Source organism: Neomonachus schauinslandi, chromosome 7, assembly GCF_002201575.2.
Source record: "Neomonachus schauinslandi chromosome 7, ASM220157v2, whole genome shotgun sequence".
In the NCBI taxonomy this organism is placed as follows: domain Eukaryota; kingdom Metazoa; phylum Chordata; class Mammalia; order Carnivora; family Phocidae; genus Neomonachus; species Neomonachus schauinslandi.
Window position 1 is genome coordinate 5,991,262 of NC_058409.1, and position 26,155 is coordinate 6,017,416.

At 38.4% G+C, this 26,155-nt stretch overlaps 2 protein-coding genes and 1 pseudogene across 2 annotated transcripts in view; 1 reads left to right on the forward strand and 2 right to left on the reverse strand.

Moving 5' to 3' along the window:
* RASGEF1C (RasGEF domain family member 1C) overlaps window positions 1-26,155 on the reverse strand; it is an 838,438-nt gene that overhangs the window by 323,591 nt on the left and 488,692 nt on the right. The window lies entirely within an intron of this gene.
* Window positions 1-26,155, forward strand: part of CNOT6 (CCR4-NOT transcription complex subunit 6) — a 68,646-nt gene that overhangs the window by 17,152 nt on the left and 25,339 nt on the right. Inside the window, exon 2 of the mRNA XM_044916748.1 lies at window positions 5,568-5,681. Coding sequence (XP_044772683.1) covers window positions 5,570-5,681 — 112 coding nt within the window. The 5' untranslated portion in view covers window positions 5,568-5,569. The remainder of the gene's footprint in view (window positions 1-5,567; window positions 5,682-26,155) is intronic.
* LOC110580262 lies at window positions 16,581-19,617 on the reverse strand (annotated as a pseudogene).

Consider the following 26,155-nt stretch of genomic DNA (forward strand, 5'->3'; position numbering starts at 1 on the left):
TCCTTCCTTCCTTCCTTCCTTCCTTCCTTCCTTCCTTCCTTCCTTCCCTTCCTCCCTCCCTCCCTCCCCAGTGATTTTGTATAATCATTGTGCTGTGTGTGTTACACTTAACTTGTGTTTGACCACTCTGTGTTGACTTGCTTTTTATTCAGGTGTGGTTGGGTGGGTTCTTAGGCACTTCTGTTGGTTTCCCCTCAGATTGATTTTGAAGGTTAGGTATAGATGGGGGAGAGGCAGGCTGTTGGCACACCTTTTGTCTGTGGGTTGTTAGGATTAGTGGATTTCAGCCCCCAATTGGTGGTTTTTGTAATTACATATTTTTTCCCATGGGGAACATTCAGATATTTGATTGTCCCTGATTTTGACTGAGTATAAGTTTGATTCCTGGCAGAAAAATAGACCAGAGAGGCTCCTATCCCTTGCTTTATGTTCCTGCCTCCAGCAGCTGTTTTCTTTCCACTCTTAGAGGATGGTTAAAATAGATTTAATATAAAGGCTGTAATTAGCGAACTGTGAATCTGTTCGGGGCTATGGGGTGGGGTATAACTTTTTGTAAGGACCTTTGTGAATATATTTATTCTAGTCTGCTTCTGTAGTTCTGTTTTCTTTTCTCTCTACCTTAGATTCTGATAAATCCCTCCCTATGGGTTTTTATAAAAACTCTCCCAGTGATTCCTGTCCCATCCCCCTCACTGCACCTACACATGCGCACGTGCGCACACACACACACGTGTAGCATTTCTGGAATTGTAGAGAATATGTGGATTTCTAAATTTTTTTCCCTATCTAGATGGCAGTTTTTCTAAGTTTATGGTATGCAGTTAGGTTACTCTTAGTTTAAGTGCTCCAGGATAGTTGTGTTATGGTTTGTAACTCTGCTTTGCAACACTAACTTTCCCACGATGGCTATAGTTCTGTAGTTTTAAGCCATTCCTTACAATATTTAATTATGAAAGCATATCTTTCTGTGTTGGTAAATAATGTCCTGTGTTTAAGGTAAATAATTCTTCTAAGATAATGAAAACTGTTTCTCTGAGATCTAGAGTGGGGATGGGCTTTATGCTGCCAGGATCAGTAGTGACGCCTGGCCCTGGGTTGGAGGAATTAGGGGATTGACTAGTCAGGTGCTACATACCTGCTGACTCTGGCGTAGCTGTTTTTAAAAGTCTTTTGTAATCCTTGGCAGTTTTCAAGTCTGTTTTGGAAACCTTTTAGTCTTCTTAGATAAAAATACGGTATGTCACTGCAGGTTATTTAGAGGAGAGATCTGCTTGTTGATTTCAGAGTCTTGGGAAACGTCCTAAATTGTATGCATTCTTACATCCTTTTCTCCACCAACACTATGTTTTGCCAGACTCCCAAAAAAATAGGGGAAGGGCGTTGCTCAGTGGGCAGATGTGCTCCTCTTGCTGCTCCTGGAAAGAGTTTGTCCAGTTTGCTACCTTTTTTTTTAATTTGACTATAGTTGACAAACAGTGTTACATTAGTTTCAGGTGTACACTGTAGTGATTGGACAATTTATGGGCTACCATTTCTTTTATTCTGTCGTACTCTTTTTTTCCCCCTACTTCCAAATCCTTACTCTCAGGGATTTGGAAATAAAGATGGTCTCCTTGCTGCTTTCGAGTTTAATGAACTGTCTCTTAAAATTTTTTTTTAAGATTTTATTACTTATTTGACCGAGAGCAAGAGCACAAGCAGGGGGAGCAGCAGAGAGAGAGGGAGAAGCAGGCTCCCCGCTGAGCAGGGAGCCTGATGTGGGACTCGATCCCAGGACCCTGGGATCATGACCTGAGCTGAAGGCAGATGCTTAACCGACTGAGCCACCCAGGCGCCCCTGGTTTTCAGATTTCTTAGCTCAGTAACACTTTTATCCATTCTCTGACGTGTGATCAAACTCTGGACCTTGATTCAAACTAACTAAGCTCACATGAGGTTGATAAATCAGACTTCTCAACTTCCACTAAGAAGTCAAATGATTAATAATAGGACCAAAATACTAACCTCAGCTGGACAGAGCCAGTTTCTTACCATTGTTAAATTTTATTGGGAAAAGTCAATAAAGATCAGATGGTTGGTTTTTGTTTTTTTTTTTAAAGTAGAATCTGGTTAGAATAATGGCATTTGGGTGATGGTCTGTACTCATCAAGCTCTGGTAGCCTGACAACATTTTATATTTTCTAGGTTGTTTCTGGAATATTCATATCATTCAAAAAGGGCACTTGCTTTGCCAGGTAGTCCTCTAGAATAGGAACAGTTTCTGACTCTGTAGTTCTCTGTTAGGTATTTTGTATCATCAGTCTAAAAACTTTAGTCATTGTATTCTAGTCTCAAGAAGTTAACATGTAAGAGAACAGTTTGTTTTATCAATAATATTTAACAAAACAAAAAATAGATGTGCTGTTTTTTGTGCAGATGATTAATCTCACCATTTATATTTTTCCAAGCAGCTTTTTAAGGATTATTTACCTCCTTCTGTGTTTTGACTACCCAGTCAGAGCCCATTTCTGTTTCAAAAATAGCTCTACTCCCCATCACTAGGGAGGCAGCATAGCATAATGAAAGTTGCTTTGACTTTTTTCCAGTCTTTTTTTTATTGTAGCAAATACACATAAAATTTACCGTCTTAACCATTTTTAAGTGTAGCAGTCAGTAGTACTATATACATTCATAATGTTGTGCAACCATTACCATCATCCATCTCCATAATTCTTCTTTTGTAAACTGAAACTCTACACATGTTCAGTAACTTCCCTTCCCCAGCCCTGGCAACTACCATTCTACTTTCTGTCTCTCTGAGTTTGACTGCATTAGTACCTCATGTAAATGAAATCATACAATATTTGTCTTCTTGTGATTGGCTTATTTCACTTAGAAAGTAGCTTTAACTTTTAATTAGACACAAAGCCTGACTCTCCTACTTCTCAGCCTTATAATACTGGTTAAATTGCTTAAGCCTTTTTGGGCTTCAGGTTTCTGTTGGTAAAATGGAGTTAATGCTGACTGCAGGAAGAACTAGCAAAAGACTAAATCTATTGAGATAAGAAGAAAACCAAGATAAAAGATACCCTGGAAGACAAATGAATAAGTGTGTCTACAAGGGAGTGATCCTTTACGTCAAATACTGATCATAGGACAAGCAAAAGGAGGTCTAAGAAACGACCATTGAATATAACAATGTGAGGTCACTGGTTTTCTTCTTGGCAGTTTTTGGTGGAATGTTAAAAGCACATACTGATTTGAATGACTCTAACTGGGAAAAGAGGACTAGGAGACAGCATATACAACTCCTGGGGATAATTTTTTTTTGTGAAGAGAATGAGAAAAAAGTAACTGGAGGGAGAAATGGGGTCAGGACTTTATTATATTTAAATAGAGGAGATAATACCATGTATGTGTATATTGAAAGTAAAGATCTGGTATAGAGGGAAAAAGTGATGTAGGAGAGAATTGCCAAGTAATGTCCTTGAATAGGCAAGATGATGGGGTGGGATTGAGTGTTCAGAGGGCAAGCAGTTTGTCCTACTAAAAGAGTGTAGATGGGTGGAGGTGGGAGTTCATAGAAAGGTCTCTTGTGTTTTCTGTTTCAGTGAGAAAATAGAAATAAGAAAGGGAAGATGGAGGAGTAAATGTTAGAGGTTCGAAGGGAGAAGTCATGTAGAAGGGACTAGGAGAATTAACAGTATAATTTCCTGGCAGCACAAATAGTCCATTAGAGGTAAATGATTGCTGCTGACTGGCTCACTTTAAGTTCACATGGTGGTAAGTTCTTCTCCAGCTATATTTAGCTGAGTAGGTATCCAGAGAAGGTGGAGAGTTGGCTGAAGTGGGTTTGAGCTCATCTAAGTGAGTAAGGTCAAGTGAGACTCAGTCAAGGAGTTTGGAGGAATATGCAAAGGGCGTGAAACTTCATTTCACCTAAATATTCTCTGAATGTATTGATAACAAAGGATTAAGGAAATAACCACAAGTGAAATGAACAATAGCCCTTCAGTATCAATTTATATTTAGTACTTCAGATTGTCTGATTCTCAGAAATGGTTTTTACACTTGGTTTTTCCAAATATAGGTGTATATAGTGTATATAGTACATTTGATTGCTGTGCCTTGTAAATTGTTTAATCCATGTCAATTTCCTCTCGTCTTATTTTCATGTCATTTATTTGTTGAAGAAATTAGGTCTTTCTCATGTAGAACTTTGCATATTCTGCATCTGGCCAGCTGTATTTTTGTGGAGTTATTTACGATTTTTAAAAATTTTTTAATTGTGGTTAAAATATAACAAAATTTATGCCTTAGCCATTTTTAAGTATATGGTTCAGTAGTGTTCAGTGTGTTCACGTTGTTGTGTCTTGTGTTATTTTTAACATAGTCCTCTATCTCCTTTATTTTGTTCAACTGGTGCCAGAAGTAGAAGGGCTTGAAATGATTCACATTCAAATTTTTTTTTTTTAAAGATTTTATTTATTTATTTGACAGAGAGAGAGACAGCGAGAGAGGGAACACAAGCAGGGGGAGTGGGAGAGGGAGAAGCAGGCTCCCGGCTGAGCAGGGAGCCCGATGTGGGGCTCGATCCCAGGACCCTGGGATCATGACCTGAGCCGAAGGCAGACGCTTAATGACTGAGCTACCCAGGCGCCACCTCACATTCAATTTACTTTTAATATGTTTTGATGAGGGGGCAAGGGCATAGTAGTGTTGGCACATAGATCTGGTCCTAATGATGAGATTAGCCATTGGGTTGAGGTCTCATAGCCTAGATGTGCATTTATAATTTATCCATTGGATTTTTTTTTCACCTAATGCTTTTTTTTTTTTTTGAAGATTTTATTTATTTATTTGACAGAGAGAGACACAGCGAGAGAGGGAATACAAGCAGGGGGAGATGCAGGGGGGAGATGGAGAGGGAGAAGCAGGCTTTCCGCTGAGCAAGGAGCCCGATGCAGCGCTCGATCCCAGGACCCTGGGATCATGACCTGAGCCGAAGGCAGATGCTTAACCGCTGAGCCACCCAGGCGCCCCTCACCTAATGCTTTTATTAATCATTGGTGATCATTGCCTAGACCATTTTTTTTCATTAGGGGTTGTGAAATGGTGATTTTGTAATTATGTAACTCTTTTGCATTTATTAGCTGAAATTCTGTTAAGAACATTCCCTTATCTAGTTTCAGCCAGAAATGCAGGATAAATGCTTGATTCTTTCCCTTTTCCCACTTTTTAGGTGACTGAGATATATATTTTTTTTAATTAAAGTTTTGAATTCATGCAATATATAATGACTCAGAGCCATTCTTTTGATGTTCATGTCTTATCTGTGGCCACTGGTTGCTTCTCCAGGCTGTCTGCTGTGTCTTCCACAGCCACAGCGTCTTTGTTAGCATCCAGCCCTGTTTTTTATTTTTTGATCCTGGACCTGAAATCCTCCATTTCTCCAAGAAGCGCCTCGTTCTTTTTCGTGGGAAATGGTATTTAGAGATCATAATATGGGTGTTTATTTTTAAAAAGACATCGTTGTTTTCAGTTATTTGGTTCTTCAGAATACTGATTGGATTTTTTTAATTCAACAGGCATGCCCAAAGAAAAATACGAGCCCCCTGACCCTAGGAGGATGTACACAATTATGTCCTCCGAGGAAGCAGCAAATGGAAAGAAATCACATTGGGCAGAGCTTGAAATAAGTGGTAAGACCTGCATACATAAATTTATGGTATGGAATCAAGATATGGTAGAAAATTAAGTTTTCTAATGCCAGTACACAAAAGAGGCAATGCTGTATTTTGCCAGTGCTAATTTATCTTAGAGGTGGGAAGGTTCAGTGGAAGGAACATGGTTTCAAAGTTCAAAACCCATTCATTGCTTATTCTCTAAGTATCCGTATCCTTTTATAAAATGGGGGTAATAACAAGGATGAAATGAGAATAACACATGTGAAATGCCTAGTGTGCAGAGGTTTGTTCTGATAAGGTAATTCTCTGATAAAGTAGGCTCGAGCTTTTATATTATCAAATAACAGATTTCCAGTGGGGTGGGAAATACCTATTCTAGTATAGGTTATGTGATAGATTTCCTTCTCCTTATTTTCTTTGTTTTTCAGTCTGAGTCTCCAGGGATGGCCTTATTCAGGAACACAAAATCTTAAAAGAATTTAAAGCAGATCTCAAAGTTCCCTTCTACCTTAATGCAGTCTAGACAGAGAGAAATAGATGAGCCTCAGAGACACCCCATAATCCCTGCCAGTGGGCATGCAGCCTCTTTTTTTTTTTTTTCAAGATTTTATTTTTTTCTTTTTTTATTTACTTATTTGACAGAGAGAGACACAGCCAGAGGGGGAACACAAGCAGGGGGAGTGGGAGAGGGAGAAGCAGGCTTCCCGCTGAGCGAGGAGCCCGACGGGGGCCTGCTCCCAGGACTCTGGGATCATGACCCGAGCCAAAGGCAGACGCTCAAGGACTGAGCCACCCAGGCGCATTGGCCCCAATGCAGCCTCTTTTTTAATACTTCAGAGGTGGTAAGGGGACGTTGTTACCTCTCAAGGCAACTAGTGCTAAAGAAGTTTTGTGTTAATGTTGGCCTGATAGGCCTCCCCATACTTTTCTTCCAATCTGTCTTGATTTTTGCCTTCTGAAATAATGAAGAACAAGTTTTCTTTTCTTTTTCCTGACTGCCTTGGATTTTGTTTTTTTAAATTTAATGCAGCAAACATACTGAGCATATGCTATGTGTAAAACATTTTGCTAGGTGCTGTAGTAGGTGTAAGGAAGATAGACAGATGGAAAAAAAAAACATGGTCTCTGTCATCCTGGAGCTTATGCATATTAGGAAGTGAGAAGAACAGAGTATACCAGTATAAATAACTAATAGACAAAATATAACTGCCAGTCTAGATAGAAAAGTATTTATAGGAAGCAAAAAAGTAAGTAATAATAGTAATATTCTTCCCTTGTCAGCTCAGAATTTCTGGTTAACCTATTCAGTACCTAAACACTCTCCCTGGGTACCCACATTAGTCTCTCCTGGTTTCCCTCTCTCGAGGTTTTTAGAGTGCTGGTGGTGGTAATTAAGTTGAGTTCAGTTTCATAGAATAGGTGTGGTAGAGTAAAAATTTTCTTTTTTCCCCTCTCTTGTCAGATTTAACTTTCTGGGTCAGGGTAGCCCAAAGGGAAATACGCTCTCTGATTTACCAGTTACTTTCAAAGCTTAGGCAGTCACCCATTCCTGCTTTCCCCTTTGAATTTCTTCAGGATTGGTATTTGTATTTTTCTCTTTTTTCAGCCTGTATTAGCAGTTTTTGAATTGTGTGTCCTTGGCTTATAGGAAGTTTCCTTTTTCTTACAATGTCAGGATAAGCTTAGAAAGTACTCAGTGAGATTATATCTCTGAGGTTAAGGGGATTTTTCTTTACTCTTTCCTCCCTCTACCTCATGTTGGGAACTCCTTGCACATGAGCTTTGGGAAGAAATCTGTATACAAGATAGGAAGGAAGTATGTTAGTATCATTTAGAATAAACCATTGGTTGAAATAGGTCTATGGAACAGGGTCTAGTAATAAAGCCACAATCAGGAAGGTCACTTTATTGTCTTAGCCAGTCTTTAATACATAAGCTCCTGTGTGTAGAAATTGTCAAGACTGACTTCAGTTCATGCAAAGACAGTTCATATATATGCTTTAGCACCAGTTCCCTAAGATTCTGTGATGCAAAGTTCTAGGGATCTGAGGTCATTGAACCCTAGACCCACAGTTATCTCATGCACTCCTCTGGTTCCAGGGGGAATGGGTGGGTGGTGAGTTCCTTTTGCCATTTGGAGGTAACCAGATAGTCAGATGACTACTGATCATTTACTTTTTTTTTTTTTTTGAAGATTTTATTTATTTATTTGACAGAGAGAGACACAGCGAGAGAGGGAACACAAGCAGGGGGAGTGGGAGAGGGAGAAGCAGGCTCCCCGCAGAGCAGGGAGCCCTATGTGGGACTTGATCCCGGGACCCTGGGATCATGACCTGAGCCGAAGGCTCAACCGACTGAGCCACCCAGGCGCCCTGATCATTTACTTTTTAAAGAAAGCTTTTTTTTTTTTTCACTGTAAAATGAAACACATAAAGAAAACCACACAGACAAATCTATTAATGAATTATTATAAGGTCAAAAGCCTTGTAAAACCACTATCCAGGTCAAGAATTAGAACTTTTTCATCTACCCCGGAGCCCCTTCCATTGAGCTTTAATACCAAATTATGTATATCTAAGCATTATAGTTTAGTCCCCTACCCCCTGTTTTTATTTAGTATGTCTTAATTTACAGGTTCCCCCCTCTATGTTGAACTTGAGTGGTTTGACTTGTTTCCCCACAGTCTCTGTTTTTCTTACTGAGACTCATACAGTTCAACATGTTTTTCATCCTCTGCAAATGGGCATCTGGATGCAGAGGCTTGATCAGGCTCCTATTTATCCCCTGGGCAGGGCTCAAGGTAGTGCTGTGCTTTTTCTTCAGACAGCACATAAAGTCCGAAGGTCTTTTCTACTGATGTTCAGTGCCTAGAGCCATTAATTCCTTCAGGGTGCAAAATAGTGATATTCTAATTCTGTCATTTTTTTTTCCCCCATTAAGTGAGCTACATCTATAAAGAGATGCTTTTCCTTACTTACAGATTGATTACCCAGTGTACAGTTTATATAGGGAAGGCAGAAAAGAAAGTTTGTTTCTTTCCTTTTATTTACTAGTTTTCAGTATAAACTATCATCCTTTGAGGGTGACTAATTAGGTTTTTTAAAGTGTCATTATTACCGTATCTAAACATTTGGGTTTCAGATATACGTCATGAATTGTAGTTATTACTTTTTTTTTTTTTTTTAAGATTTATTTATTTATTTGAGAGAGTGAGAATGAGAGAGAGTACATGAGGGGGGAGGGTCAGAGGGAGAAGCAGGCTCCCCGCCGAGCAGGGAGCCCGATGCGGGACTCGATCCCGGGACTCCAGGATCATGACCTGAGCTGAAGAGAGTCGCCCAACCGAGCCACCCAGGCGCCCTGTAGTTATTACTTTTATTGTGATGCTTAAATTGTCCTGTTGTTGACTAATGGGAGAGCTTCTTAAATGATTTCTGGGTTTTTGATCCAACCCTAATTGTCTTTGGTAGTTTCCTTGCTGTCTGGTATAGCAAGATTTTCTTGACTCATCTTGTATATTTATGCACCAACCTGGAATATATAATTTTTTCCAAGAAATCTGGTGTTTTTTTTTTTAGTTGGAAATGATATTTCAAGACCAAAATATCTGTTGCTAGGGATGCTTGTTGCTATTGGGTTGGTCATTGTTTCTAGGTCTTTCCACTGGACAGAGCTAGGAAATAGGACTATACATATCATATCTTTTCATCATATATATATATAGAGAGAGAAAGAAAGTCAAACATTTATGATGGAAAGATATATATTTATATGATATTTACATGCTTAATATAAAATATTTTTAAATATATAAAATATATTTGTATATTTACAGTTAAGGTATCTTGTTAAAATATACTGATACTTTTCATTCATATTTAGAATAACAGGGATTTTTAGTTAACTTTTTCTATAATTACATGTGTGTCTCCTTTAATACTGAGTGTCCTAGTTCTCAGGGACGTGGGATGATGGAATTTGAATATCCTGTAACTACTTATTGGGTTTATCCCATATTACATTGCAGTCTCAGAATAACGGTACGAGAAATACTACCACTAATATGAGACCTGAAAGCAGGTAGAACTGACTGGAATATTATTCCCATTCCCCACCCCACTCCCATTAAATAGTTGTACTCTATATTGTGAGAGTATGTTTTCATTGCATACTGTCAGGCTTCCCATTTAACCTGCATACAATCTCCATTTGGACTTTGTTTTCTAAGTAAGTATATATTCAGTGCTTCCCACTAGTTCATTTATCTCTAATCATTTTGGTTTTCTGGAATCTTATTCTCTAGATGTTTCCTTAGGAAGGGCTCATGGGAGCAATATTCCCTGAGTTTCTTGCATGTTGATAACAGTTTTTGTCCTTTATATTTGAATGTCAGTTTGGCTGAATGTAAAATCAGTAGCTCACGTTCTTTCCTGAAATATCTTGAATATGTTGCTTCAGTTTTGCTGTAGACTTTGATGACAGTCTAATTTTCTTTCACCTACTAATTAGTTGCTCTTTTTGCCTAGATGCCCAAAGGATTTTTTTTGTAAATCAGTAATTTTACTGGAATATATCTTGGTGTTGGTTTTGTTCTAACTTGATATTCATAGGTACAGTATATTAAGAAAAACGTGTACATGTGTAGTATGAATATTTTTTCTTTTAGTTTCAGGACAGTTTGGATAATAACTTTCAGTATTCTGATTCCTTTGGGTTTTTTCAGAGATTTATTCTCTGAATTTGCATATTTGTCTCTTGAATCATTTTTAAAACTTAAAAAAATTAAGGTATAATTTACAGGAAAATAAAAATAAAATGCAGTAAAACTCACCCTTTATTGTTGTATAGTTCTTTTATAAGTACAAACACTTGCATAACCACCACCACAGATACAGTATGAGTTTCATCACCCCCAAAAAACTTCCCCATGCACCTTTTTTAAAGATTTTATTTATTAGAGAAAGAGCACAAGCGGGGGTGGGGAAAAGCAGAGGGAGAGGGAAAAGAACATTCCCTTCTGAGCATGGAGCCTGAGGTGGGGCTCCATCCCAGGACCCTGAGATTATGACCTCTTGAGCCGAGGTCAAGAATGGGACGCTTAACTGACTGAGCCACCCAGGCATCCCTAAAGTAGACTTTATTTTTTAGAGCCATTTTAGGTTCACAGCAAATGTGACACAGTATTGTGCATGATTCCCCCACTATCAACGTCCTCTACCAAATGGTGCATTTGTTACAGGTGATGAACCTACACTGACTGACACATTATCATCCAAAGTCCGTACTTTACATTATAGGATTCACTCTTTGGTGTTGTACATTTTATGGGTCTAGACAAATACATAATGACATATATCCACCATTATAAATCATAGTATTTTCACTGCCCTAAAAGTCTTATGTGCTCTGCCATTTCATCCTCCTTCCCTCTCCCTGAACCCCTGGCAACCAGTGATCCATAGTTTTGCCTTTTCCAAAATGTCACATAGTTGGAATCATATGTATGTAGCCTTATAGATTGACTTCTTTCACTTAGTAATGTGCATTTAAGTTCCTCCATGTCTTTTCATAGCTTGATAGTTACTTTCTTTTTAGTGCTAAATAATATTCCATTGTCTGGATGTACTACAGTTTATTTATCCATTCATCTACTGAAGGATATCTTTGTTGCTTCCAAGTTTTGGCAGTTATGAATAAAACTGCTATAAACATCCATGTGCAGGTTTTTGTGTGGATGTAAGTTTTCACTTCCTTTGGGTAAATGCTAGGGAGTGTGATTGCTAGATCATATGGTAAGAATATGTTTAGTTTTGTAAGAAACTGCTAAACTCTTCCAAAATGTCTATATCATTTTGCATTTCCACTAGCAGTGAATGAGACTTCTTGTTGCTCCACATGCTTTCCAGCATTTGATGTTGGTGTTCGGGATTTTGACCATTCTAAATGGTATATGTAGTGGTATCTCATTGTTTTAATTTTCATTTCCCTGATGACATATGATTAAGAGCATCTTTTCATATGCTTATTATATACTTATCTGCATATTTACTTTGGTGTGGTGTCCACATCTTTTGCCCATTTTTAAATTGGATTATTTTCTTATTGTTGAGTTTTAAGAGTTCTTTGTATATTTTGGATGACAGTCCTTCACCAGATAGGTCTTTGCAAATGTTTTCTGTCGTCTGATTCTCGTCATTGACAGTGTCTTTCACAGAGCAGAAGTTATTAATTCTGATGAAGTCCAGCTTATTATTTCTTTCATGGGTTGTGCTTTTGTTGTTATATCTAAAAAGTCATTGCAAACCTAAATCATAGTAGATTTTCTTCTGTGTTATCTTCTAGGATTTTTATGGTTTTGTGTTTTACATAAAGGTCTGTGATCCATTTTGAGTTAGTTTTTATGAAGAGTGTAAGGTATCTTTTTTTTTTTTTTTTTGCTTGTGGATGTCCAGTTATTCTAGCACCATCTGTTGGAAAAGTGTTTCTCCGTTGTATTGCCTTTGCTCTTTTGTCAAAGATCAGTTGACTGCCCAAAGATCTGGGCCCTGTTCTATTGATCTGTTTGTCTATTCTTTTGCCAATACTACACTGTCTCGATTACTGTATCTTTATAGTAAGTCTTGAAGGCAGCTAACATCAGTTCTCCAGCTTTCTTCTTCTCCTTCAGTTTTGTGTTGGCTATTCTGTGGTCTTTTGCCTCTGCATATAAACTTTAAAATTAGTTTGTCAATATTCATAAAATAACTTGCTGGACGTTTAGTTGAGATTGCATTGAATCTATAGGTCAAGAGCTGACATCTTGATAATATTGAGTCTTCCTATCCATGAACATGGAATATATGTCCATTTATTTAGTTCTTTGATTTCTTTCATCAGAGTTTTAGTTTTCCTCATACAGATCATGTGTATATTTTGTTCGATAGTTATTTCATTTTTGGGGTACTAATGGTTTTGTTTTTAATGTCAAATTCCAATTGTTCATTGCTGGTATATAAGAAAAGAATTGATTTTGAATCTGTAGTTCTTCATTTATTTGTGATTTTTAAAAATATCTTCCTTTTCTAAAAGCATTCTCTTTTTGTGGTTATTCATTATTAAGTTCTTGGTAGTTTAGTTTTCCTTTACTGAGTTTTTCTAATTCTTATTTATGTTCTTTTATTGCTTTTATCATTTTCTTAATGCCAAACTTTTAGCTCAGTTTGAAATTGTAATAGTTTTTGGGGCATTTATGGTATGCTTTCCTTGTCTATAGGGAGTTATTTTGGTAACTTTTTTTTTTAAGATTGATTTTTAGAGAGAGAGAAAGAAAGAGCACACGCACGTGGGCGAGAGCACACAAGCGTGGGGGGTGTGGGGGCAGAGAGAGAATCTCAAGCAGACTCCCCACTGAGCACGGAGCCCAGCTTGGGGATCGATCTCATGACCCTGAGCCTGAGCCAAAACCAAGAGTCGAACACTTAACTGACTGAGCCATCCAGGTGCCCTATTTTGGTAACTTTTAAAAATACTTAATAACTTCTGAGATTTGAGCATATAAACTTTTCATTTTTATTTAAACTTAGTTTTTATGAAGTTCCCGGAGGTGTGATTCAGGATTGTTTTTCTAACTTCAGAGCTCCCTCTTCTGGTTTTTGCAGTGAAACTTTCTGGTTATGTTCCCTTCTCTCATTTTTATCTGGACCTTTTTCACCCCTTTATCTCTTTTATGCCTTTCTCACTAAATTTTAATTTATTTCTGGAGGTTTTTTCCCTCAGGGGCCTTGGCTGGTCAGTTTGTGGAGTTCCTGGGGTCCAGACTGCTTTCAGACTTACTGTGGACGGTTTGCACTCATAACTGAATTACACTAAACTCCTCCCAGTTGCAATGATGTTCTCAGATGGGTGCGTCTAGTGGATACTAGTTGGTTTCTCTCTTTTTAGTTCTGATAGTTGGGTTTAAATATGTTGTCATGTGATTTATCTTCTCTTTTCCTATCTGTTTTTTGTTGCCTTTTCTTTCCTTTTGAATTAACTAGGTACTTTTGGTAAAATTGCATTTTATCTCCTTTGTTGACTAATAAGCTATCATTCTTTAATAATGGTTGCTTTAGGGTTTATAATATAAAGTGTATCAAGAATATTTATATATTACTTCGTATTTGGTATAAGAGTCTTAACAATCTACTTCTGTTTATTTTCTCCTGATGTTTGTGCCATTGCTGTCATATATTTTCCTTATACATGTTATAATATCTCACATTGTATTGTTATTTTTCCTTTAAAGGGTGAAGTATTAGGAAAAGTTTTTTTGTTTTTTTGGCTTTTTTTGGAAAAGTTGTTTTTATTTACCCATGTACTTACTGTTTCCAGTGTTCTTCATTCCTTTGTGTATAGGCAAGTTTCTGTTACCCTTTGCCTTCCGATTGAAGGACTTCCCTTAATATTTCCTGTAATGGAAGTCTGTTGGTGATTTTTTAATTCAGGTTTCATGTTTGAAAACATCTTTTACTTTGCCTTATTTTTTAGCAAGATATTTTTTTGGGGTATAGAGTTCTAGCTTGACAGTTTTCATCTTTCAGTACTTTAAAGATCCTGTTCCACCATCTTCTTGCTTGCATTGTTTTTGATGAGAAGTTTGCTGTCATTCTTATCCTATTTTCTTTTGTTTGTCCTTTTTCTGTAGCTGCTTTAAGACTTTTTATTACTAATTTTAAGCAATGTGATTATGATGTACCTTGGTGTCTTTTTTTTTTTTACCTTGTGCTTAGGTTTTGTTGAACCTCTTGGATCTGTAGGTTTATAGTGTTCATGAAATTTGAAAAAGTTTGGGTCACTCTTCAAATAATTTTTTATGTTTTCCCCTCCCCCACCCACCTTTTTTGGAATACAGTTACTTTTTCTTCAAGTTGTCCCACAGCTCACTAATTCTCTGTTTAATTTGTTCCATTCCCACCCCCCCCCTTTGGACAGTTTTTATTGCTGTATCTTCAGTTTCATCAATCTTTTCTTCACAGTATCTAATTTGCTGTTAATTTCATCCAGTAATAGTATATTTTTCATAACTGGAATTTAAAAGTATTTTTTTTTTAATCTTCCATGCCTTTACTTAACATTTTGCCTCCACCTTTTTGAGGGTATGTAATACAGTTATAATAACTTTCAATGTCCTTATTTGCTAATTCTATCTTTTTCATTTCTGGGTTGCTTTGATTCCTTTCCACTCCCCCCTACCCATTTCTCTTTTTCTCTCTTTTTGCATGCCTGGTATTTTTTTATTAGACACATTGCATTGTGAATTTTACTGTTTTGGGTGCTGGATGTCTTTATACTCCTGTCAATACTCCTGAGCTTTGTTCTGGGATGCAGTTAAATCATTTGGAAACCGTTGGATTCTCTCGAGGTTTGCTTTTAAGTACCACCTCTAAATTCCCTGAGTTATGAAATTTTCCATCTGGTGGAATGTCTGATCCTAAGGATTGTTCCCTTTGCCCTTTTCAGTTTGTCCTCACTCCTCCATTTCTGGCCTCAGGTTTTCTTCACATGCATTTGCTTATTACTACTCAGCTGAAGACTCAGGAGGGTCCTCAGATCTTTAGAGTGTTCTATCTGTGCGGGTCTGTCTCCTCTTTGGCACTAAGCCCTGTGAACTCTAGCCACCTTGGCGTCTCTGGACTACCAGCTTCATCTCAGTTCGCATAGACTGCCAGACTCCACCTGAGTTCCATCCCCCTGCACTACTCTGAGGAAACTGTCCAGGCTGAACAATCTCAAAGGCTCACATTGTTTGTTTCCCATCTGTCAATGATTATTGTCTTGTGCTACCTGGTGTGTGGTGTCTGAAACTCAGTTTTTCATATATTTGTTTGGTTTTTAGTTGTTTTATGTGGGAGGGTAAATTCAGTCTGTGTCACTCTACTTTAAAGTGTAAGTCCATCATAGTTTTTTTTTAAAGATTGTGTTTGGTAAGTCTAGTATCTGAATCTCCTGGGAGTTCTGTTTTGTTGTTTCTCTTTTTCTTTTGGTTTTCAGTCCTTTGGTAAGTTTCACTGAATGCTGGGAATTATAGGAAATGGTAGAATAATTTGATGGTCTGTCTGGATGGTATTTTCTTCCTTTGGAGTGGATTTGCTTTTGTCCTTGGCAGGCAGTCATGGTAGGAGCGGCTCCCCATCATCTAATCAGGAATCCATCTCATTTGAGGGAGGTGTTCAGTGGGTTGGCTTACTTCAGGTCACACTTACTCCATTAGTAGGTCCTAACTGGAATCTTGGTGGTTTAGCAGGGTCTTTTTCCTTGGTATTTCCTGAATTCCTGTGTTGTTTCCCCAGTGGTGGAAAAGGGATTAAAGCTTTGCTTTTAGCTCCTCAGCGTCTCTGTTTTCGCCTCACGTACTTGCCTTTGCTGCTTGTGATTCTCCATATTTGCCAAAGGTAATGTGGGATCTGTCCTGACTACTACTTCTCTTTGCTCCTCTTCTCACTTCTTTGTCTCTCATTTCTTTGCTGTCTTTGTAGTTCTCCAGTGCTTTCAAATTTATTTTTGTGTTTTGTACCCTATTTTCATCTAGTTTTTCTTTCTCTCAGGAGGATGATTGGTCAACAACAAATTATTCTCTTGTTACAGGAAGCTGAAATTCAGATGCATACAAATTTTTTAAATTCTGCCTAAAGAATCTGCAGATACCAAACAATTTTCATGTTTCTCTTGTTTCATTGCATGGTGGCAGCCTTGTAATTGCCTGCTTTTGAGGTACGCCTAGCCCAGAACAGCTACTTGTTCCAGGCCCTTGAGCTGGCAGTGGAGGGTAGGGAAAAACATACTAACCAGAGCCACACTCAGGAACCTTCCAAGGGAAAGGGGCTAGTCTTCCCCCCCCCCCCCCATTTTCAAGACTGTATATATTTGTCTCTAGAAGGTAGCCCTGAACTGGCCTTTTCACTTTTCATACTTGGGGAGCCTGTGACTCAGGGCTTCCACTTTTAGGAATCTTTCCATACTCCTGGTTGGGGAGATACCTGCAGTCGTAGACCTCACACTCTGGTGACACGCATACGCTGACTCGCCGCTGCCGCCGTCTGCCCCGGGCCTTTCCTCCCCGCTCTTCACGCCCACAGTACAGCTGGCCTCCTGGGTGATGTTTCTCGATGGATTTCTAGCCAAGGATATGTGGTTCAGAAGATGGTTGCTGTAGTCCTGGTGATCTGGATTTTGTGTCTCAGAGTCTTTGGCTCCTCTGAAAACATCACTGAGAACTTGTGTGTACTCAGTGGCACCTTGAAGGATATCAGCGTTGCTAGGTTTCCTGCTTTGGGGAAGAAATGGCACAAGCGTCTTCAGCTTGGCAAAACCAAGGTTGAGATTTTTTTATCTGCTCATGCTCCTTGGTGTTGGCCACGCACCGCTGGTCCAGCACCAGTTGGAGGTGCGTCCTCGGTAGAAGAGTAGCCGCCCCAGGGCAGCCACTTGAGCTAGCAGATGGCGACCCGCTGTTCTCAGCCTGTCCTCTGGCACCTTGGCCTGCAGGGCACCCAGAAGAGCAGGCGCAGGTGCTGCGTCCCTGGCGGATGGTGGCAGGCCTCCTCGGTAGTCTTTAAATGACACCACAATCAGGTGCCGTAGGTATAGAGCCACACGTTAGCCTTTTCTAGTTTGTGACATTTTCTGACATTTTGAAGGCTTCAGTTGAGTTTGAGTTTAGTTTGAGTGAGTTCTATTCATGTTTTCCCATGGAAGAGTGGTAGACCCTGTCTCTCAAATTCTGGATCACATTCTTCTGATTTTTTTAAAGAGAATATTACATTTAGCTCTTTTTGGTAAGTGTGACTTTTGGTAAATGTCACTCCAGAGTCAAGCAGCTTTCCATATGTCATCAGCTTATGCAGCTGTCTGCCCTCTGGGTGACCCTGGTGTCTGCTTTGTGGAAGTTTAGAGTGGGGACAGGTAAACAGGAGAGGAGGGAAACTCAAGTGGAGGCAGGACATCTGGAATAGGAGTTTTGAGGTACTTACTAGAAATCACTTACATGTTATTCACTCATTGATTCTGAAACTTCTGATGAGGTAGGTGATGGGACGTAAGATTTCAGGAGTCTTACAGGCTGTAGGAGAAGACTCCCACAAGAAGATAATTGTAAAACCATGATAAATACAGGACAAAAAGCCTGACCTATTATCTTTTCTTTTAAGACGGTCTTAGCCAGCCTGGCAGGATCAGGGAAAGCATCCTAGAATAGCTGACTACTAAGTTAATGATACTAGCCAGGGGAAAGTGGAGTTAAGGACATCTCAGGAAGAGGGGACGTGGAGAACCTAAAAAAGCATACAGTGGAGGTCTCCCTTTCACCCCCCCCCCATTACACTTCCCAGCATGCACACGCTTAATGCATTCACACACAGGGTTAGTAGGTTCTTCTGCATTCTTCTGGAGTCCTTCTGTGCATATACAAATACAGATTCTTATTCCACACCTAATTTTTAATTCAAAAGAGAATATATACATATTTCTGCACTGTGCTTTTTTTTTTTTCATGTAATATTGTATTGTGGAGAGATTTCTATTTTAAATAAGGATATAGACAGCTCTCCTGTAACCATAATATTTCTGTCACTGTAATTTAAGTAGTACTATAGTGATGGTCAGTCCGTGACAAACAGAGCTATAGTGAATAACCTTACAAGGTTATTGGTTTGCATCTCTTCTAATACATCTGTAGGTCAAAAGGGTATATGCCTTTATAATTTTGACAGATGATACTTGACTATTTTTTTTTAAATAATGAAATTCAGAATCAACTTACCTAGTCCTGGCATTTTTATCATGATCCTGTTGTTTTATAAATTAGGATGATTTATAGGAATCTTTCTGTTTGTCCTTTTTGTATCCTTAAGGATAATATACTTCTTATTAAATTTATTCCTAGGTATTTTATTTTCTGATTCTTATTATAAATACGGTCTTCTGTTATTTTTTCATCTGACTATTGTACACATACAAATTACTGTTGTCTGTATGTAATTTTGTTTGTTCTTTGTTATGCTGTAAAATTTTTTTTTATGTAACAGTCTTATTGAGATAGAATTCCATATCCTTCAATTCACTCAGTAAAGTGCACAGTTCAGGGGGTTTTAGTGTATTCACAGAGTTGTGCAACCATTACCACAGTCACTTTGAAAACATTTTTAGCACCCCAGCAGAAACCCTGAACTCATTAGCAGTCACTTCCCATTTCCCACCCAATCCCCTAGCCCTAGGTAACCAGTAATTTATTTTCTACATTTGTAGATTTGCCTGTTGTGAATATTTCATATACATGGAATCATACAACATGTGGTCTTTGTGCCTGCCTTCTTTCATTAGCATAATGTTCTCAAGATTCATCCGTGTTGCAGCAGGGGTCAGTACTCCATTCCTTTGAGTGGCTGAATAATATTCCATGTGCGGCTATCATGCCATTATTTATCTGTGGAAGGACACACTCTTGTGTGTCTCCTCTACTCTCAGTACTCTGTTACAACCCTCCTTCACTTCGACACTGGATGTGTGGGTTTTCCACACATCCAGCAATTCTCTGACACCATCTCAATTCTGACAGTAGTGTCAGGTACCACAGGTTACAGGTTCAGTCCCATGGGACTGTTCCCCCCAACTTCAGATAGTAGTCACAGGTCCAGGTTGTTACTTGTGCTTTTGACTGAGGACCTCTAAACCCAGACCTTCCCAGGAACCCCTCCTTGGGTTTCATTTGCTGTATTGGCTCAACAGAACCAGGACAGGAAAAGAGTTTACTTACTAGATTACTAGTTTATTATAAAAACTCAAGAACAGCCAAATGGAAGAGATGCATAGGGCAGGGTGTAGGGAACAGACGAGAAACTTCCATGCTCTTTCTAGACCCCTCACCATACACCTCCCTGTATTCTTCATCTTGGAAGCGCAGAACTCCATAGTTGAGGGATTCTTTCAGAGGCTTCATTAGGCACGGTTGATTAAATCTGGTGATTGATCTAACCTCCTGCCTCCTCTCCTCCCTGGTTGTTGTTGGGGGAGGGGGAGAAGGGGCTTGGTGAGGGACTGAAAGTTTCAACCCTCTTATCCTGATTGGCTTCCCTGGCAACCAGCCCCCATTCGTGGGGGCTTTAAAAAAGTCACCTCATTTAACGTTAAACTCTGGTGTCCTTGGGAGGGCACCTATGATAACAAAAGACACTTTACTGCTCAATCACTTAGGAAATTCCGGGGGTTTTAGGAGCTCCGTGCTGGAAACAGAGGTGAAGACCAAATGTATATTTCTTTCTTTCTTTCTTTTTTTTAAAGATTTTATGTATTTATTTGAGAGAAGGAGAGAAGAGAGAGAGTGCGGGCAAGTCGGGGGAGGGAGAGGGACAAGCAGACTCCGTGCTGAGCAGGGAGCCCAACATGGGGCTCAGTCGCAGGACCCTGAGATCATGACTTGAGCTGAAACCAAGAGTCAGATGCTTAACTGACTGAGCCACCCAGGTGGCTCAAGTATGTGTTTCTTGTTATAAATCAAAATAGCACAGATTGTTTGTACTCTTTGGCTCTAAAGAATAATGCTGCTCTGAACAGTTGTGTACAGGTTTTTATGTGGGCATTTTCATTTCTCTCAGGTAGATACTTAGGAGTAGAATTACTGTATCATATGGTAAATGCTTAACTTTTTGAGTAACTGCCAGACTGTTTTCTAAAGTTTCTGCATCATTCTACATTCTAAACCAGACTTGTTAGGAGGGTTCTAATTTCTCCACTCCTTGGCAACAATTGTTACATCTGTCTTTTTGATTTAGCCATCTTGGGGGGGGTAAAAGAAGTATTTCATTGTGGTTTTCATTAGCATTTCCCTGATGGCTCATGAAATGGAGCATCCTTGCATGTGTTTATTGGCCGTTTGTTTATCTTCCTTGGAGATGATATGAACTTTTGATAATGAAAAAGTAGGTAATGAGTGGATGGGGGAAGTGTAAAATGATCTATTTCCCTTTCATTGTAGGGAATCAAGTTTAAAAGCGAAACATGCAGTTAAAACTGTAAGGATTCTAACCTTTAATGTTTTTAGAATCTCTCTTAACCTTAGATCGGTGTTAGAAAATCTTTTATAGCAAAAAAAAGTTTGACAGTCTTATCATTCCATCATTTTTTCACTTTTTTCTTTTTAAAATCACATTAAAGAATCATGTATAGTTCGACTCACTTTGATTCCTGTTTATTTTTTTATATTAACACGAATGTGATGTAATGGTAGTTACACTGGGTGATGGAATTTTAGTATTTTTAAACAGTGCTGAACTATTTAAAGCATGTTCGTTTAAAAAGTAAATTTATTAACTGGGCACCAGGCTGGCTCAGTCGATGGATCACGTGACTCTCTATCTTGGGGTTGTGAGTTCAAGCCCCTAAGCTGGGTGTGGAGATTACTTAAAAATAAAATCTTAAAAAAAATTAAGTTTTTTAGAAAAGCATAAGGGGCATAACTGGTTAGGTGTTAGTCACTGAGCTTTGCAACAAACATTTCCTTTTGCTCAGGTCAAACAGTTACTAAATGGTAGAGCTCCTTGGCGGTAGAGCACAGACTGCAGCAGGAGTCCGCTGATGCGAGTGCGTCCCTGTGGTCATCTGCATCACACCGCAGCAGTTCTCTGTCGAACCTTCTCAGGTGCCTCAGTCTTTCCATTCTCAGGTTCTAGGCTTTTTACCTTCCTGTCTAACCTTATTTTACTTAAGCTAGTGTTAAATTTGAGCAAGCTGCATTCTTTCATTGCATTTAAGACTGGAATTCCTTTCCACCAAAGCTTAATGAGTGTACCTTTGCAGTTGTGTTTTCCTTCATGGATCGGAACTTCCATTTGTTAACTCACATGCTTTGGTGTGTTAAGTACATTTCCTTCCCCATCAACTTTACAGTGTTTAAATTAAGCACTATCAGGGTATTTGATCTGCCAACTGTCCTCCTTAGTGCCCTTCCTGTAATTCATGTAACTTAATTGGGGCCCTTTTCTCCCTTGTAATCCAGTTTGCCATTCTTACAACACAGTTTCCTTTTCTGAAGTTGCAGTTTACCTAGCTACGAGCCTGAAATCCTGGTCTCTGACTTCATCAGGAGTGTGAGTGGGGAAAATTTCAACTGGCCACCTTTTCCAATTACAGTGGAGTCTTGTTACAGTGGTTAAGTTCTGCGTAGTCACCTGGAGGATGGTGTTACCAGATACTTGATCCCATAGGAGATACATGGTTAGGTTCCTATGAACTTATGGCCACAACATTTTCATCAGCTGATCAATACGTAAGCTTGTATTAGGTTTATTTTTTTTTTTTTAAAGATTTTATTTATTTGTCAGAGTGAGCACAGGCAGGAGAAGGGGCAGGCAGAGGGATAAGTAGGCTCCCCACTGAGCAAGGAGCCCGATGCAGGACTCGATCCCAGCACCCTTGGATCACGACCTGAGCCGAAGGCAGATGCTTAACCAACTGAGCCACCCAGGCATCCCTTGTGTTAGGTTTGAAGACACCTTATTTAATGTATATCGTCAGCTCCTTAACCTTAAACACGTGGACACTGTAACTGATGCCTGAAGGCAGCTTACCTAAAACACTGGGCACATCACAGCCTTGCACTTAGCATTTCAGCATCATGCTTGGGGGCCATGTAAACCCCAAATCACCCACAAAAAGCACAAATATGCAAAAACTGTGGCACTCAATAGTATATAAGGCACTTTTTCACTTTGTAAAAGGCGGAGCAAGAGGCCAGAGTGTTGCCTTGTTGGACCTCATCTCAGAACTGTTCTGGGTGACTACTGTTTTTGCTATTCTGCCTGTTTGTGAATGAGTGACAGAGCTAGAGGAGTTGCTTTTGGGTTTACAAGTAAACCTGAGGGAGTAGAATTCACAAATACAGAGTCTAGGAAAAATGGAGATCAACTGTAATTGCTCTTCTAAAATGCCAGTTTTAGAGATTCACTCAAGATTTTTTCTTGTTTTTTCTAAATCTACGTATGTGGAGGTAATAATTTTGATTTCTTCGTAGGTATGTTAATTACACCTGGTCCCTTTAGTGTTTGCTGATCACCCCTCTGATTTCAGGGAACACTATTTAGATTCCCCCCGTCTCCTGGTATTTAACAATAAAGGATTCTGGACACTTTAGAATGGAATTACTTCTCAAAACACACCTCTTAATTTAGGTCAGGATAATCTCTGCATTTCTCAAGTCACAAAGCTGCTTAAAATTGAATGTAAATTTTTGGGTGCATATGAAAATGTACAATTTTATGGAGAAGTAAGTAGATAACCTCAGAATTTCAAAAGGTAACTGTCTTTTGTTCATTGACCTCTCTCAAAAATTAGAGACCTTAATTTCCTGGATTACATAGTTCCACCAGTAGAGATTTATCTAATTGAGGAATTGTGGTGGGGCAAAGGATATTCATATTTAAACTTTTAGTAGGAAACCAGTAGGATTGGTTTCAAAATATAGTGGTAGTTTCCCCGTAATGAATGAGTGTATCTGTTAACCCTCTTAGCCTTGTGGATACTGGATACTAATATTATTTTGCTATTTGCCTAAGTAGAAATGAATATTTTATTGTTTAAATTTGCATATATTTTATTACTGAAATCAACTTTTTTTTTTTATAACTGACCCTTTTGTTTGTTCTTGAATAATTTACTTGTTCTTATCTGTTGTTCATTTTCCTAATTTTGTTTTACTTTTTATTTTTCATCATGGACCTCACATAAAAAATCCTGAGCGTAGGGGCTTGGTATTTACCATTCTGTCCCCACACCAGCACACCAGTCACTGAAAGTTGACTGAATAAATGAATGTTATCTCTTTGACTGCCATACGTGGTGGCATCTCCACATTATAGAGGTTTTGAATTTAAATGAATTGTGTTTTCATTTTTGGATTCTAGGATTTGAGTTACGTTTAGAAATATTGTCTTCCATTACTTTTCTGGTTTTTTATCATTTAGAGATTTATTTCAGTTTTACTTCTCTGTATATGGTAGAGATCTGAGTCTTCCCTCTCCCTTCAGCCCTGTATGATTGATACATTTATACATAATTCCTTATACTTGATTCCCCCCCCCCCCCTCCCTTCTTCCCAGACTTTTTGGTTTCCTTTTTGGTTACCTTCTTGATTGAGAATTTTGTATCCTTCCTATTAAGTTCAGGTATAAAAATGCATTTCTCAAGTCCTTCTACCTTTTTTTGTTAAGTGGTGTCTTGAGGATGAAACACATGCAAAACATGCACTCAGTAGTTTGTGATGTTTTAAGTATTTATATTGAATATTAGCTGTGTGCTTTAGTTTTATGAACTAAAAAGTAAATAAATTTGTTTTACAAATAGGCTATGCTGTAAATTCTAATTTTTATACAGTAAGGAAAGACACTTTCTCAGATCAAGATAGATTTTGTTACACAGCTGTATTGAGGTATAGTTGACATGTAATAATCTGCAGGTATGCAAAGTGAATGATGTGATGCTATATTTGGATCTATGTATACATCTTTGAAACCATCACCACATTCAAGGAACATATCCATCATTCCCCCAGATTTGTAATTCCTTTCCCCTACCTCCTTCATTTCTCCATCCCCTTCCCTGATCCCAGGCAACCACTCTTCTGGATTGGTTTAAATTTTGTAGAATTTTTATATAAAGGAAGTGATACAGTATGTCCTTTTTTTTTCTTTTTGGTCTAGCTTCTCTACTTATTTTGATAATTCATCCACTCAGTTGAATTTTTAATAGTTCATTCTTTTTATTACTATTCCATTATTTGGACATGCAGCGTTAGTTTATCCATTTACTTGTTGTTGAACATATTTGGATGGTTTCTAGTATTTGGCTATTACAAATAAAGCTACATTTATGTCCAATTCTTTGTAGAGGGTGTAACTATTTCTCTTAGGCAAATACATAAGAATGAACCTGATCATCAGGAAGTTAAGGTTTTTTAAAAAACTCAAACTGTTTTTGCAGAGTTTTTCTTATTTTACATTCCTACTAGATATCTTTGATCCATATCCTCACCAACACTTGGCAAGGTGAGTCTTTTTAGTTTTAGCCATTCTTCTGGGTGCGTACTTTATTTTACAACCTTGCTAGTGGTATCTAATTGTGGTTTTAATTTGCATTTCCCTAACGATGCTGATGTTGAGTATTTTTTTCATGTGATTATATGCCATGTTTATGTCATCTTTGGTGAAGTGTCTGTTCAAATGTTTTACCTGTTTTGAAAATTGGGTTGTGGGAGCCTGGGTGGCTCAGGTCCTGATCCTGAGGGTCCTGGGATTGGGCTCCCTGCTCAGCAGGAAGTCTGCTTCTCCCTCTCCCGCTCTTTCTCTCACGTGCTCTTTCTAATAAATAAATAAAATCTTGAATCTTTGAAAATTGGGTTGTTAATTATTGAGTTTTGAGAGTTCTTTATATAATAAGTTCTAAAATCAGGGGGCACCCGGGTAGGGCTCAGTTGGTTAAGCGACTGCCCTTAGCTCAGGTCATGATCCCAGGGTTCTGGGATCGAGCCCCACCATTGGGCTCCCTGCCCAGCGGGGAGCCTGCTTCTCTCTCTCTAAACTCAGGTAGTGTTAGTCTTCCAGCTTTCTTATTTTTCCAAGTTGTTTTGAATTTTGTAAGGCCTTTGAATTTCCATGTGAATTTTAGAATCAGCTTGCCAGTTTCAGACATGCTGGCATTTTGATTGTGACTGTGTTGACTCTCTGTAAATCAGTTTAGGGAGATATAATTATCTTAATGATACTGAATCTTCTGATCTGTGAACACTGTGTATCTCTTTACTTACTTAGGACTTCTTGGATTTCTTTCAGGGTGTTTTGTAGTTCTTAGTACACAGGTTCTGCACATTTTTGGGGGGTCAGATTTGCCTCTGTTTCATAATTTTCGTTCTGTTGTAAATGTTATTTTAAATACCAGTTTCTGATTGTGTGTTGCTATATATAAAAATACAGTAGATATTTTGTATATTGATACATTATTCTGCAACCTTGCTAGACTCGCTTATTAGTAGTATTTTTGTAGATTCTTAGGATTTTACATAGATGATTGTGCCATTTGCAGATAAACATGACTTCTGTCTTTCCACCTTTAAATTTTTCTTGTCTTATTGCATTGGCTGAAACTTCCAGCGTAATTTGAATGGGAGTGGTGATAGTGGAACATATCTTGCTTTGTTTCTTATCTTAGGAGGAAAACATTTATTCCCTTCCCACTAACCTTCTTATTGATGCCCTTTGTCAAGATTGAAGAAGTTCTGTTCTAAGCTTACTGAGAGAGCTTTTTTTTTTAAATTTAATTCATGATTTGATTTGATTAAGTGCTGATTTTAAATGTTGATTTTGTCAGGTGTTTTTCTATATCTACATAGATGATTCTCTTTTCTAAGAAAAGTTTTTTGAATCCTTTTTTTCCCCCAAACGTTTAACAAACCTTGGATTTCCTGGCACAAATCTTACTTGGTCATTATC